Raw genomic sequence first — 15,000 nt, forward strand, 5'->3', positions numbered from 1 at the left:
CTTTCCTCCAGTTGAACTGGAGCCGCGGCTGTAAAGTTTAACAGGCTGGAAGCCGCTTATTTTGGGGATTTAATGTCCTTTTCTTTTTGGACAGGCGACGCTTCTCGTTTATCTTTGAAGGGAAACGGCAAATAAAAAGTGGTTGAGAAAATAATTATTTTAAAGAGCCTGGTGAGTGAAAGACATTCACACATTTCTGTTCAAAAATCTGTTTTTGGTTGAAAAAAATTGAGCCTGAAGAAGTAAAAAAACATACATATTCATGCTTCTCTTTATGTGTGGAATGACGACCAATAGCGACTCCTCTGGTTGTATAGAAGTCTATGCTTCATGTGTTGAAGCTGCATTCTCTCTCCTGACCACCAGGGGGCGACTCCTCTGGTTGTATAGAAGTCTACGCTTCATGTGTTAAAGCTGCATTCTCTCTCCTGACCACCAGGGGGCGACTCCTCTGGTTGTATAGAAGTCTATGCTTCATGTGTTAAAGCTGCATTCTCTCTCCTGTCCACCAGAGGCGACTCCTCTGGTTGTATAGAAGTCTATGCTTCATGTGTTAAAGCTGCATTCTCTCTCCTGACCACCAGGGGGCGACTCCTCTGGTTGTATAGAAGTCTATGCTTCATGTGTTAAAGCTGCATTCTCTCTCCTGTCCACCAGGGGGCGACTCCTCTGGTTGTATAGAAGTCTATGCTTCATGTGTTGAAGCTGCATTCTCTCTCCTGACCACCAGGGGGCGACTCCTCTGGTTGTATAGAAGTCTACGCTTCATGTGTTGAAGCTGCATTCTCTCTCCTGACCACCAGGGGGCGACTCCTCTGGTTGTATAGAAGTCAATGCTTCACGTGTTAAAGCTGCATTCTCTCTCCTGACCACCAGGGGGCGACTCCTCTGGTTGTATAGAAGTCTACGCTTCATGTGTTGAAGCTGCATTCTCTCTCCTGACCACCAGGGGCGACTCCTCTGGTTGTATAGAAGTCTATGCTTCATGTTAAAGCTGCATTCTCTCTCCTGACCACCAGGGGGCGACTCCTCTGGTTGTATAGAAGTATATGTAAAAATGCCTTTACTTCTCGGTCTGTGGGTTGTTTGTAATTTGGTCTTCTAACTTTAACCCTTTCACAGTGTTCTGGAGTTGTTTGTGACATTTTTGTCACCTGAAAATGTATTTTTCTGCATTCTGTTGTCCTCAGCTTCACCCTCTTGTGTCTGGTTGCAGAAAAACTGAAACAAGATGGCGACGACAAAATGCCAAACTCGAGGCTTCAAAACAGAAACAACAGATGACGTCACGATGACTACGTCCTCTTCTTATACACACGGTGACAAAAGAGCGTTGGTCTGGATCCTTGTCGACCGATCAAACAAAATGGATCCTCAATGCCCGGCGGCCGAAAGACGAGATCCAGGATCTAAAAGGTTTTATTCGCTCCCCTCTTTTCTTCCGTGCCGGTTTAAATGTTTAAATGTGCAGCTCCTCTGAACACTGGATTCCAGCACTAATGGAGGGGCTCGAGCGCCAAGGACGTCCCCGCAGAGCAATTTTCTAAAGACCCGTCTTCGTTGACGACGTCCATAGCGCTCGATCCCGGCCCCGAGGGGAGCGAGAGAATCTAGGAATAATTGGCGGTCATTTTATTCTATTTTCTTTCTTCCATGTTTCCACCGTGCGCTCAGAGACATTTTCTCCTTCTAATTGCCCTCAAAAGAGGGAAATAACAACCGGCTCCGGGGGCCCAGAGGTCTCACCGAGCGGACCGCAGATTACAACGATGATCTTCTTTTAAGATGTTCTGACTTCTTCACCGAGGAGCCCGACGCACGAGACCCAACGACCCGCCGACCCGCTGCACCACAACATCCGTCTTGTGGGAGGAGGGGCCGGGTTGTGTTGGCATTGTGAGCTCCATGATTCACTTAAGTACATGAGAACATCAGTTCTAGATGCTACTTTGTGTTGGTTCTGGGTTCTACATGTTGTATATGGTTGCCTTTGTTTTGGTTCTGGGTTCTACGCGTTCTAAAGGCTTCTCTTCATGATGGTTCTGGGTTCTACATGTTCTAAATGGTTCTCTTTGTGTTGGTTCTGGGTTCTACATGATTGTTTTTGTATTGGTTCTGGGTTCTACATGTTCTAAAAGGTTGTCTTTGTGTTGGTTCTGGGTTCTAGATGTTCTGAAGGGTTCTCTTTGTGTTGGTTCTGGGTTCTAGATGTTGTGAAGGGTTCTCTTTGTGTTGGTTCTGGGTTCTATATGATTGTTTTTGTGTTTGTTCTGGGTTCTACCTGGTCTAAAAGGTTCTCTTTGTGTTGGTTCTGGGTTCTACATGATTGTTTTTGTGTTGGTTCTGGGTTCTACGTGTTCTGAAGGGTTCTCTTCATGATGGTTCTGGGTTATAGATGTTCTGAAGGGTTCTCTTCATGATGGTTCTGGGTTATAGATGTTCTGAAGGGTTCTCTTCATGATGGTTCTGGGTTATAGATGTTCTGAAGGGTTCTCTTCATGATGGTTCTGGGTTATAGATGTTCTGAAGGGTTCTCTTCATGATGGTTCTGGGTTATAGATGTTCTGAAGGGTTCTCTTCATGATGGTTCTGGGTTATAGATGTTCTGAAGGGTTCTCTTCATGATGGTTCTGGGTTATAGATGTTCTGAAGGGTTCTCTTCATGATGGTTCTGGGTTATAGATGTTCTGAAGGGTTCTCTTCATGATGGTTCTGGGTTATAGATGTTCTGAAGGGTTCTCTTCATGATGGTTCTGGGTTCTACATGTTCTAAAAGGTTGTCTTTGTGTTGGTTCTGGGTTCTACGTGTTCTAAAGGCTTCTCTTCATGATGGTTCTGGGTTATAGATGTTCTAAATGCTTATTAATTCACATAATTCCACTAGAACCTCCACACCAGCTCCATGGTTAGAGACGGGTCCAGCTGGAGATGTAACTGAAAAGGTTCGGGGGGGCGGGACGTAACGAGTGATGCATTGACAGACCAACAGGCGGATAAAAGGCGTGTCTAATCCATCAGTCAGAGAAAAGACACACAAACACACACATTTACACATTCACACACACACACACACACACACACACAGTGATTTCATCCAGTTGCCTTTGCTTCCCACCTGTTACTCCTCACAGATCCGTCTTTGTCGGGATCAGAAGGATTTACAGACGATTTCAGAAGGCGCCGCCGCCGCTTTTCAACCAGTTTGTGCTTTTTAACCACGAGAAGTTGTGATTATGAACAGAAAGCTCATTATCGCCATCTAGTGGAGGCGGGAGAGATGACTCCTGGCAAGTATTGAAACAAGCTTAAACATTTTGTTCCTCTTTTCTAGAGTTTTCAGTGATGATCTTCAGTTACAGATCAAACTTTTTGTGTTATTCTTCTCCCTTATGAGGCTCATTCACCTGGAAAGTGGACGGTTACAAACTGCCTGCAAAAAATAAACAGGAAGTCAAAGAAAGTTACTTTCTGTAGGATCCACTGGATCAGATTTATTTGTAAATATATATTTATGTGGACATGTGCATGTTTCTGTCATTGTTTGCCATCCTTTGTTTTTATGTGAAGCACTTCGCTGCTAGTTTTGACAAGTAGTGTTAAGCTTTATTAATAAGAACAATCACAGATGTTTTTAGATTAGTATCAGGCAACAATCCAGCGTTAAATCTCACTATAAAAATAGAGTTTTTGAATTTGAAGCCAATAATATATTTTTTTTAAGTCAGAAAACACAGCTCTGATGTTTGTCTAGAAGTTTGAATAATTCACCGTCGTAAACAATGCCATAATAACACGAGGTGGACCCGTAAGTCACACAATACTATATGTTTATTTCCATCTCGCTCAAAACCTGCAAATCTAGAATCACTCATGTAAAAAGGAAACTACAAACTGTGTGACAGTTTGTAGTTCATTGGTTCTTCAGTAAACTGAGGTTGTAAGACAAACTTGGGGTCTGATTTTGGCAATAAATGTGTCGCGACTGGTTCTAAAAACAGCCGCGCAGCCACTGAGAGGAACCCGCCACCAGAGGGCGCCGCATCCACAGAACAGTGTATACACACACACATAAGAGCACAATCTACATGCTCCGTTGTTCCGTCCTCCCCCTGCTCAGGCGTCACCGCCCCCCGGTTATTTTTCAGTCCGTCAAATTGTTTCCTGGCATCGAACCCGCGGCGGGCGTCGAGGCCTCAGTCCGCCTCCAGGCCCGCGGGCAGCTCCACCACCACGGGCTCGCAGTCGTCCAGGTCCGCATCGAAGTCCCAGCGGAACTTCTTGGTGAGGTGAGCTTTGAACTTCTCGGCTCTCCTGCGCAGCGTGGCGTCCACGCCGGGGCCGCCGGCGGACTGGAAGAAATCCTGGAGGAGGGAGACGTGACCGTGCTCATTATTAAGGATGATAATAATAATAATAATAATAATAATAATAATAATAATTCAGGCTTTGACATTCTACATTGTTATTTTCTCCACACAAACTGCAAAGTGGGGCGATACTGTCCAGAGAACTATTGAGAGAACAATCCCTCCATCCCGGTTTGTCTCTCTTCCTCCCTCCGTCTCCTTCTCTCCACCTCCCTCTTCGTCTGCCAGACTCTCTCTCACTCTCTCTTGATTTGTCTCCTTCAGACCCACCTTCCCTCTCTCCCCATTGGTGCCTCTCTTTCTCCCACCTTCTTTCCCCCTCTCTTTTCATCTCCAATACTCTTTCTCCCTCTCTCCCTCTCTCCCTCTCCCTCTCTCTCTCTCTCTCTCCTTATCCCTCCGTCGCTGCATATTCGTCTCATTCTCTCCCTCCCTTTTCCATAGTTTACTCCTCTTTTCCTCTGCCAATATTCATCTCCTTCTCTCACACCTTCCTTCTCCCTCCCATTTTGTCCCCTCCCCTCTTCCTCTCTCTCTCTGTGTATTAGTTTCTCTCTCTCTCCCTCCCTCTCTCCCTTTGTATTCGACTTCCTATCTCACCCCTTTTATCGCTCCCTCTCTCTCCCCCCTGATGAAGCTTTTCTCCCTCCCCCGGTGAGTTTCCTTCCCACGCTCCGTGACATCACGGAGGTGAAGCGGCGCGTCTCCCTCACCTGCAGCGTGGACGTGAGGAAGTTGCTCTGGGACACGATGTCCACGAAGAAGTCGGGCGAGATCTCCCCGAGCTGGTGGTAGAGCACGGCCACCAGGCCGAGGTAGAGCGCCGAGCGCGTCCGCATGGCCTCCTCGGAGCGGCACAGCAGCGCCAGGAGGCGCTTCCAGTGCTCGAAGCCCTCGTAGACGTTCCCGACCAGGAAGCACACGAAGGCAAACTGCAGCTCACCTGAGAGGAGGAGTTATTTTATTTATTCCTTTATCGTAAGACAAGACACACACACCACCAAAAGGACGACAGAGCAGTGGGACACGAGCCAGCAGAACATCATGCAGTCACGGGATGGAAGTGTGTGTGTTTTTTTAGATGAAAGTCAAACTAAAAGTACATAGATGAGGGTGGATGTATATGTGTGTGTGTACCTGGGATTAAATTGGTTTTCACACCAACAAAAAGACAATTTAATTTAAATCTGAAATGGCTGGGTAAAAAAAAAATTGAAAAAGTAAACGATGACAAGATAGAGTAATATTGTATTGTAAATAATGGAGAGACGGAGGGAGAGAGATGGAGGGAGACAAATACGGAGAGATGGATGGAGAGAAGGAAAAGGAGAGAGATTGATATGGAGAGATGGAGGGAGAGAGAGACAAATATGAAGAGATGGAGGGAGAGAGGGAGGAGAGAGAGACGAACATGGAGAGACGGAGGGAGAGAGGTAGAAGGAGAGAGAGATGAATACGGAGAGACGGAGGGAAAGAGAGAGTATGGGAGACGAAGAGGGAGAGAGACGAATAGAGAAGGAGGGTATGAGACTCGTACCCAGCAGGTCTAGCGGCTGCAGCTGGTGGTTCTCCCTCAGCACCGCCTCCAGGGCGTAGCTCTGGTCCAGGCTGCAGCGGGTGATCTCGGCCGGCGTGGCCCCGGGCGGGTACTTCCTGTCAGGGACGACGGAGAAGCGCAGCTCCGTGCCCTCCCGGGGCTTCATCCTGGGCAGCCGCTCCAGCCCCTCCTTCATGCTGCGGCACGCCGCGTCGTTCCTCGGCTGCGCCGCCCGGTCCTCGGTGTGCGTGAGCTGCTGCTCGGGGACGACGTCGCTGAAGGCGCAGACGCGCCCCGACAGCGGCTGCAGGTTCTTCGCCAGCTCCTCGCTCAGCCGGTCCGTGAGGGACACCCACTTCCGCATCAGCTCGTACGGGTAGGGCCCCAGGAAGGGGTCCAGCTCGCGCAGGCCAGCCCGGACCCGGCTCACCTCCTCTTCGTCTCGGGAGGCGGAGAAGTCCAGGTCCTCTTCTTTGGGGTCCCAGTTGGCTACCAGGACGTCCCGGGGTCCCAGCGCGAGGAAGAGGCCCGTCTTGGGCCCGACTTCCCCTCCGCAGCCGGGGGAGTTGACGGAGGAGTAGTGGAGGAAGTGCAGCCCGGGGGGGATCATCTTCACGCCCTTGAAGCGGGGGCCCACCTTCCAGCTCTTGCAGTCGATCCCCAGCTCGGTGCCCAGCGGGACGCCCAGCAGCACCAGGGTGGCGCCCTCCTCAAACAGCCTCAGAGCAACATCCGGGTCCATGTCGGCGCTGTTGTCGCTGTTGGCCATGTCCGCTAAGTCGAGGGGTGTCCTCCACCTCCACTTCCTGACTTCAAACAAAAACCCGGGAAACACGAGAGGTGCAGTTTATAGTTCCCAGGAAGTTCGGGAGGGTTTCCCCGACAAGTGTAACTAAAGCTACGTCCGACAGCTAACGACAGTGATGCTGCTTTTAAATATATATTGTTTGACAGGAAGCAGTTTAACGTAAATAAATGAATAAAACTAACTATTAAACGTACATTTAAGAAAATGTATGTTGTTTTGTTTTTTAACGGCAACGATACCTCGTGTAGCTGGTTGTTGACGTTTCGTGTCGTTGACGAGCCGTTTGGTATGGCGCTGTGCAACAAGACTTCCGGTCCGGGCGGAAACAGCTGCGCAGAGGATGCGTTCCTTTTGGCATTAGAAATATGAGATAAATATCACGTGTTTTGTGTTTTAATTATGTATCGCAATGATTTACGTGAAGTGTGACAAAGTATTTTTATTTTTTATTTTTGAACAGTCCATTTTTTATGTATCACTATTATTTGTTTTGAACTTTTTCCTTTTAGTAATACATATAAGCTAATTGTTAATAAATGTGTAAAGTACTATTAAAATACAAGTTATACGATCACTAATAATATAATACATATTATAAAATAATAATGTTGTTTATAACAATTTTAAATATATTTATTATTATTACCATGATTATTTTATTATCATATTTATTTCAATAGATTAATACTTACAATCTTTATCATTATAATTATGACAGGTAATTATGACAGTACTGGGACTTACAATCGTAATCAGGCGTTTAAAAAAAAAGTCTGTTTTATTATATTGCATATGCTCAGAAAAATTAAGGACAGAAGATGAGTATGATGACTTGCATATGTTTCACAAAGGCAAAAAAACAACCTATTGTTACAACAAGAGAGACTTTCCAAAATGTGCATATTCTGAGAGTATTGTGGATATATTATAGCTTATCTGTGGTTAATATTCCATCAAACGAGGAGCTACACAAAAGTCTGTAAGAGTGTTGAAACACAAAACGCTGAGAACTTGACCGGCGGTGAACATCTGGGACGCTTGTAAGACGTCGGCTCGTCGGACGCGACGCGTTCTACTTTGAGAGCAGAGAGACGCTGTAAAGCTTCTGCCAGCAGCTGATCAGCGCGTTGATCACTGCGATCAACCGGTTCCTCTTCCTCTTCTTCCCTCGAGTCCTCTGGACGTCTGAACAGGAGACTTTCTTCCCCTGGAAGAGGAGGAGGAGGAGGAAGTTACACACACGTCAAACACGCACATAGACACAAGTTACACACACGCTCACATAGACACAAGTTACACACAGACACAAGTTACAAGTTATGTCCTCATTTACTGTGTGAGGAGATGGAAGAACACGAAGGAAAGGAAGGATCTCTCCTCACTCCCTTCCTTCTCATTCATTGTGTGAGGAGATGGATGAACACGAAGGAAAGGGAGGATCTCTCCTCGCTCCCTTCGTCCTCACCAGGTCGGACGGGCTGCAGTTGTGCCGGATGAGATGCTCCATGCTCGCCAGCGGCTTCTCCAGGTCAGACGGCCGCCGGCCCTGCCTCTGACAGCGCACCTGCTGGGTCATCCCGTAGATGGAGACCAGGACGCGGTGAGCCTGCGGAGGAGCAGCAGGGCGGAGGTGAAGGAAGGAAACGCGTCATGTGACAGGACAAAGCAACCTGCTGGCCATTGTCTCTCTGTCCATGGTGGACGTGCTCACACTGAGAGGCCCTTACCTTTCCTGAGGGACAGGGGTCTCTCACTTTGGCGCTGTTCAAGGAGCCAGTCAGATTCTGCAACAAACAACAGCTTTACTGGTGACAGATGCAAACAAGTAAACAGTTGCAGCCAATAAGGCGCTGCGCTTTGCTCTCACATGTTTATCACAGCTGCAACCGACTGGAATAAACTATAAGTATAGCATGTCGAAAAAATGTCATAGAATAGTGAAACTGTTAAAAATAGTCGCAATAAACATAGTATATTTTTAAATATATAAAAAACCTGAAGTATTTTTTATGTAAATTTCTTAGATTTTTTTAATCTATAGTATATATGTCGAAGAAAGTCATGAATCAGTTGTAAATAATCAAAAGAAAAGTCATGGTTTATTATGTCATATAACAGTCAAAGTATAGCACATGTAAAAAATAATAATAGTTTAAAAGCCATACATAGTATTCATTAAAAAAAAACACGACTGGAACAAATGAATCCAAATAAACGTTTTCTATTTAACGCACGCGCGTGCTGTACCAGGTTCTGCAGCTCCACGTAGATGACCTGTCTGTACGAGCCCAGGATCTCTCTGTAGTTACATCTACGTCTCGCGCACGCGCTGGCCAACAAGAGGAGCGCCAGGACGCGCCGGAGAGTTCCGGTCAGACACTGAGAACAAGAGAGATGGAGAGAGAGGAGGGAGAGAGAGAGGAGGTAAAACACATCATGCAAAGAAAAAAAATGGATTTACGAGGAGATTAAAAAAAACATGCATCAGTTGGATCCAGCTCCAGATAACACTGTGATAAGTACACGCACACAAACGCACACACGGACTTGTGAGTCAGTGGCGCAGCTTTCAGTAAGTCTCGCTCTGCAGCAGCCAGCCGGAGCCAACTGGCTGCTGCTGCTGCGTAAATGCGCACCAGTAGTTTGGATGTATTACCATTGATCATGATATGCTGCAGGACCCCCAGACGAGCAAAGCCACTCTCCATCAGCAGCAGCGACACGCGCAGGAATTCGCCTCCTCCCGATCTGCCTAAACGAAACAATATGTGGAAGTATTAAATCCGTGTCGTCTGGAACGCGTCCTCGGCGGCCGGTGGACTCCCGATGTGGCGCTCCGCTCCCGGTCTCCAGCATCACCAGAAGTCCCCGCTGCTCCGGTTTCCGTCCCCGTCATGGATCCCTGGACTCCGCGCTTACCGGATTTCAACAAACACCCCGGCGAAGGAAAGCTGTCAGCAATCAATCACTCCCTTCTGCTTTCGGTTTCGACGCGCAGACGGACGGGAGGCCGAGGAGGGGTTGCGCAACTGCGTACACGGCGCGCGCGCGCGCACCGATGAGATGCGGCGAAACAATAGAACATAAAACTATTACATAAAAACAATTTAAATAAAAATGTACAGAGAACCCCAACAAATGCAGATCGTGCATTGGAGGATCTTTAAAACTAAATGTGCAAATAGAATTAGATTTAACTTTTAGATAAACAACGAAGCCTTTTAGCAGACAGTCAGACACTCACACTCTCTCTCTCTCTCACACACACACACACACACACACACACACACGCACACACACGCCAAATCCACACATAGACCCAAGTTACACACACGTAGACAATTTACACACACATCAAACACACAGATACAAGTTACACACACACACACATACACAGACCCAAGTTACACACCTAGATACAAGTTACACACACACACAAAAGTCTCTCTCACACACTTGTTTGGGAGAAACAGGAAGTTGCACAACAGACTGTTTACTGGATGCTTCAAACATCTCCAGCGAGCTGAAGAGCCGATCATCACAACACCAGAAGTCGTGAGGAGGAGTTCATGAACAGCTTCTCATCAGGAAGTCACCGTGGACACGAACAGCTGAAGCTGAAGCGTCAGGACACGCCGACGGGCGAGTTGGTTTATTTCCCCCTCGATTCATACTTTTCACACAAAATTCACAATGACAGAAAAAAAACAAATCCATGGCATCAATCTCATTTAATATGAACGGAAACAACAGATTGGCTCTTACTTTTAAACCCATTTACTATAAAAAAAAATGAAGAAAACGCACCAGCATCATCACTACTTAATCACATTATCGCCACGTTTTCACTTCTTTCTGCTTCTTCTGTCGGGAATCGATTTTCTCTCGTCTCAGATGAGAAAGGATTCTGAGTTTTTATATCAGGACCACAACTTGGAGGATCCCTCAGAACTTCTCTAACGCATCGCCAGCTCATTCGTTAGCGCCATTACTGAGACATTACAGAGACACACACACACACACACGCACACAGTTCGTAAGTCAACACTTCACCTTCATAAAAAGTTTCCCTCTTGATTTACAGCCGTAGAGCAGGTGTGTGTGTGTGTGTGTGTGTTGCTCTTTGGTGGTGCAGGACATAGCTTCCAACTCCCCTGTGTGTGTGTGTGTGTGTGTGTGTGTGTGTGTGTGTGTGTTGCAGGGACGATGCGTTTGATTGGAGGCCGATTAGGAAGCTGCCGTCGCGCTGGTTACCTCGACACTGAGATATTGTAAAATAAGCTTTGTGGCAAACACAAAGTTCACGAGTCACATGACGATAAAACACACACGACCCCCGGCCTTCATGACTCGTGACGTGTGAATGCACTCGGTACACACTCGGTAATGCACGGGGACGTCCGGGGTAAGCGTTTACTGACATATTTCATAGATATGTATCGTAGAACGGAACGTTAAAAGATGTCTTCAGCTCAAGTTAATCACAGAGTGGATCACAGGACGTCTAACCAAAAACACGACAAAAAAAAACAACACATTCACTTTAAGGGAACAGGAAGTAGGAAAAAAAATACAATAAAATGTCGACTCATTTCCAGGTTTTGGGACTTGAAGGCTCGACCTCGATCCGTCTGCAAAGTTGTAAACTGCGGTTCTACCCGACGGCCGCAGAACAAACCTCTACGTACTGGCTGTGGTTCTGAGTTCTAAACTGGAGCTTTGGTTCCACTCATCTCTAAAACACTGAACCTGAAGAGAAGGGAACGGGTTCTCTGCGTCCCGCTGGAGAACCGCTGGCGTCCGGAGCCGTTTCCTCCAGGTCCTTGTTGTTGTTGTTGTTGTTGTTGTTGTTGTTCTCCAGTCCATCACTTTTCCCCGCGACCTCAGAACGTGTTCTTGATCTTGCCGGCGACGCCCGCCAAGATCTCTCCCGTCTTCTTCTGCCAGTTCAGGACGTGTTTGGACTCGGCGCACCAAAGCTCTCCGTGCCGAGGCTCCGCGTTCTCGCAGCGCTTTCGCACCTCTTCCTGTTGCTCCTGAGGACGCACACGCAGCGGGGTTACACACAAGTCACACACAAGACACACACGCAGCGGGGTTACACACAAGTCACACACAAGACACACACGCAGCGGGGCTACGCATAAGTCACACACGCAGCGGGGTTACACACAAGTCACACACACATAGACACACAAGTCACTTTCTCACACACACTCACAAGTCTCTCACACATGCACACACACACACACACCTCTGCGCCGTGCTGCAGCTCAAACTTGTAGAACAGAGCCCAGGCGTCTCCCAGGTCCGGCTCGATCTTCACCGTCCGGAGGAACCACTCTCTGGCTTTGCTGATCTTACGCTCGCTCCAGAACAACCTGACGAGAGAGAGAGGGAAGAAGAAGAAGAAGAAGAAGAAGAAGAAGAAGAAGAAGAAGAAGAAGAAGAAGAAGAAGAAGAAGAGATGAACACAGTGCAGGAAACACCAGGAGTGCAGAGAAGAAGAGGCGTTGTGGTCCGGGAGAAAGACACGCGGTCGTACTTGGCCACAGCGAGCAGGACGTGGGGGTCGTGTTCACACTTCTTCAAAGCGTCCACGCTCTTGGTCTTCCTCTGGGGCCGCGCCTCCAGGAACACCGCCTCCGCCCACAGGATGCCTGGGAGGAGGAGACCGGCAGAGAGCGTGAGGTGATGGGCACATCGATGGAGGACAGGGAGGGAGACCGCAACGGCTCGGTGTCCAGGGTTCAGGGGCTCAGAGTGCGCTCACCTGAGTTGGGGCACTCCTGCAGCGCTTTGGCCATCAGGGTGTTGGAGATGTTCTTCAGTCCGGCCCGGAACTCCAGCCTGACCGACTCCAGCCTGGAAACATGTTATATTGATTTAAAATACAATACAAAAATGAAGTTAGAATCAATGTAAAATAAATCTAAATTAAAATAAATAAATTGAAATAATATAATCGTAATGTAGGAATTAATATTATACATTTATAAAATAAACTAAAATAATAATTAATTCATATTTATATATATGTATGAAATAAATGAAAATTATAATAATAAATAAATACAAATAAATAATTTAAATTTTATAATATAAAATATTAATAAACAGATTATACAATTCTAATTATTATTATTATGTTATAAAATAAACAAATTATAATAATAATACAAATATATCATTGTAATTTATTCATTATTAGGGGGATTTTTTTTATCTCTGTTAATTTCATTTTTTAAATGCATACATTTAAAAACATACCATAATTTCCATAAGGTGAAAGAAGGAAGCCGCTTGAATCCCAAAGTTCATTTTTCCAATTGCTCAACAAGCAAATCAAATATTCTTCAGAAAAAAAAGTACAACATTCACGTGTCTTTGTAAGTCCCGCCCCCTGAATGAAAAACCGGCCAATCAGCGCCGCGCTCTCTCACCACAGCTCTGGGATCTGCGGGTTCTTGAGGCGAGCCTTCTCCAGGATGGCTCTGGCTCTGGTCAGCTGACCCACGCGCTCCTCCAGCCGGGACAGCAGCAGCCACAGCCCGCTGGAGTGGGGACACTTCTTCAACTGCGAACAAACGTATTCACGTGTTTATTGATCGCTCGCCGTGTGGGCAGCGCGGCCGGCGGTGCGACGCTCCCGGGTCCCTCACCCCTTGGTTGTAGGCCTCTCGGGCCTTGTCCATGTTCTCCCCCTGCTCCTCTATCTGGCCTCTCATCATCCACAGCTTGGGGAAGTCCTCGTAGTGCTTCAGGGCCTCGGTGCACAACTCGTGGGCGGCGTCGATGTTCTTCAGAACCCACTCCAGCTTCACAGACTTCATGAACACCTGGAGGAGGAGACGGGGTAGTTAAAGAACACGGCTTTTAGTCAGGAAACGACAACAGACAGGACCATGAACTTCCTGTATAAACCCCCCCAGGGCGTGTTCTCACATTTAGAGTCAGTCTCTCACAAGTCACTCGCTCACACACTCAAGTCTAGGGCTGCAACAACAAGTCGATAAAATAGATAAAAATTGATGATTAAAAAAGTTGGCAACGAATTTCATTATCGATTAGTTTTGTCGCACGATTATTACGCCGCTCAATAAGTCGCTGAGATGTTTGAGTATTACCTGCCTGTATCCTCTCGTATGTCAATAAGTGACTTATTGACATACTTATTGACAACTTTTTTAATAATCGATTTTATCGATTCATTGTTGCAGCCCTACGCTCAAGTCACTCACACTAAAGTGACTCACATATACTCTCAAGTCACTTACGTCTCTCTCACACACACACAAGTCATTTTATTTTAAATCCATATAATCTATCTATAAGTTGAAAGTAGGAAGCCACTTGAATCCCAAAGTAATATTTATAATTGTTTAACTTCTTCTGGGCGCGGTGTCGTACTCTCACATTACTGTAAAAACAATTCAAAATACTTCCATAAACGCCTCCGATTGCGCAACGCAAATACCGCACCAGCGTTCACACGTTAAGAAACGACTAAACGCCGCTTCATTAGCACGGCGCGGGCGTCTTATCTGACGCAGCGATCGACATTACAGAGTCTCAAGTCACGCCTGTCGGCAGATAAGCGACGGGCGAGCGGCCAGGTCACATGACTCAAGAGCGCCGCTGACAGCATCTGTCAACCCTCGAGAGGTGTCGACCGAGTCAAGCCTGAACCTGAGCGCCGACGGCGTGTTTGGAGACGATACCTCGACTACGACCAAGATTAATTTACTATTACCGGTAAACGCTGGGTTTGAGGCGACGGGGAACAAAAGAACCCTGATAATAAAGCCGCCCTGAACATCGTGGGTCACACCTCAGCGTTGCACAACGTAAAATAAACCGCCTGCACGAGAACAGAAGGTCACAGAAGGGCTGTAAAAGAACGGAGGTGTTAAAAACACACAACCGAGCTTCCCTGGACAGATTAACCGGCCGAGAAGGCTGCGGAAATGTTGATTTGACTGAGTTCCCGAGACTCTAACCCGTACTTTGTGCGCCTGGGCCTTAACGTGAGCATTAAAGCTAACCGACCGTTACCCGAACGATAACCAACCTAAACCCTCGAGTCTTAAGCCCCAAACAGGGTTTAGGACTAAAAAAATGTCCTAATCTTTCCACAAAGTCCTCATTCCAGGTTCATACACATTGGACCAATGGATTTCCATGACTTTTATCAAAATTTGCATAACTATAAACCAAGTGTCCATGAGCAAACATGTAGTGAAATATGTGTGTGTATTTATATAGATGCCTGTATGTATGCCTGCTTA

At 46.8% G+C, this 15,000-nt stretch overlaps 2 protein-coding genes across 3 annotated transcripts in view; both read right to left on the reverse strand.

Annotated features, from left to right (window-relative positions):
* Positions 1 to 3,609: 3,609 nt before the first annotated feature.
* aar2 (AAR2 splicing factor) lies at positions 3,610 to 7,079 on the reverse strand. 2 transcript variants are annotated; one of them, XM_068597763.1, is made up of 4 exons: positions 6,952 to 7,079; positions 5,905 to 6,710; positions 5,081 to 5,310; positions 3,610 to 4,361 (listed from the first exon to the last, which is right to left on the reverse strand). In XM_068597763.1, the coding sequence occupies exons 1-4, from the start codon at positions 7,068 to 7,070 to the stop codon at positions 4,194 to 4,196; spliced, it is 1,323 nt and encodes a 440-aa protein (XP_068453864.1). In that variant the 5' UTR covers positions 7,071 to 7,079; the 3' UTR covers positions 3,610 to 4,193. The 2 variants fall into 2 exon arrangements, with proteins under 2 accessions (XP_068453864.1, XP_068453865.1); XM_068597764.1 differs by having other exon boundaries at positions 5,905 to 6,714; positions 6,952 to 7,078.
* A 3,349-nt stretch (positions 7,080 to 10,428) lies between these two features.
* The window catches only part of prpf6 (PRP6 pre-mRNA processing factor 6 homolog (S. cerevisiae)), a 13,918-nt gene continuing 9,346 nt past the window's right edge, over positions 10,429 to 15,000 (reverse strand). The window contains exons 16-21 of the mRNA XM_068597837.1: positions 13,375 to 13,551; positions 13,156 to 13,289; positions 12,486 to 12,577; positions 12,258 to 12,372; positions 11,967 to 12,093; positions 10,429 to 11,748 (exon numbers count right to left, since the gene is read on the reverse strand). Of these exons, the coding sequence (XP_068453938.1) occupies positions 11,596 to 11,748; positions 11,967 to 12,093; positions 12,258 to 12,372; positions 12,486 to 12,577; positions 13,156 to 13,289; positions 13,375 to 13,551 (798 nt within the window). The 3' untranslated portion in view covers positions 10,429 to 11,595. The remainder of the gene's footprint in view (positions 11,749 to 11,966; positions 12,094 to 12,257; positions 12,373 to 12,485; positions 12,578 to 13,155; positions 13,290 to 13,374; positions 13,552 to 15,000) is intronic.

The sequence above is a fragment of the Clinocottus analis genome, unplaced genomic scaffold, assembly GCF_023055335.1.
Source record: "Clinocottus analis isolate CAN_PGR_092001 unplaced genomic scaffold, fCliAna1.0.p SCAF_4, whole genome shotgun sequence".
In the NCBI taxonomy this organism is placed as follows: Eukaryota; Metazoa; Chordata; class Actinopteri; order Perciformes; family Cottidae; genus Clinocottus; species Clinocottus analis.

What these genes read in the sequence shown, in the direction of transcription:
- aar2 (XM_068597763.1), bottom strand. Translation starts at nt 7,070, where the DNA reads ATGCCAAAAGGAACGCATCCTCTGCGCAGCTGTTTCCGCCCGGACCGG. An exon ending in TCAACAACCAGCTACACGAG is followed by an intron (nt 6,711 to 6,951) that starts GTATCGTTGCCG and finishes GTTTGAAGTCAG; the next exon opens with GAAGTGGAGGTGGAGGACAC. An exon ending in GCAGCCGCTAGACCTGCTGG is followed by an intron (nt 5,311 to 5,904) that starts GTACGAGTCTCA and finishes TCCTCCTCTCAG; the next exon opens with GTGAGCTGCAGTTTGCCTTC.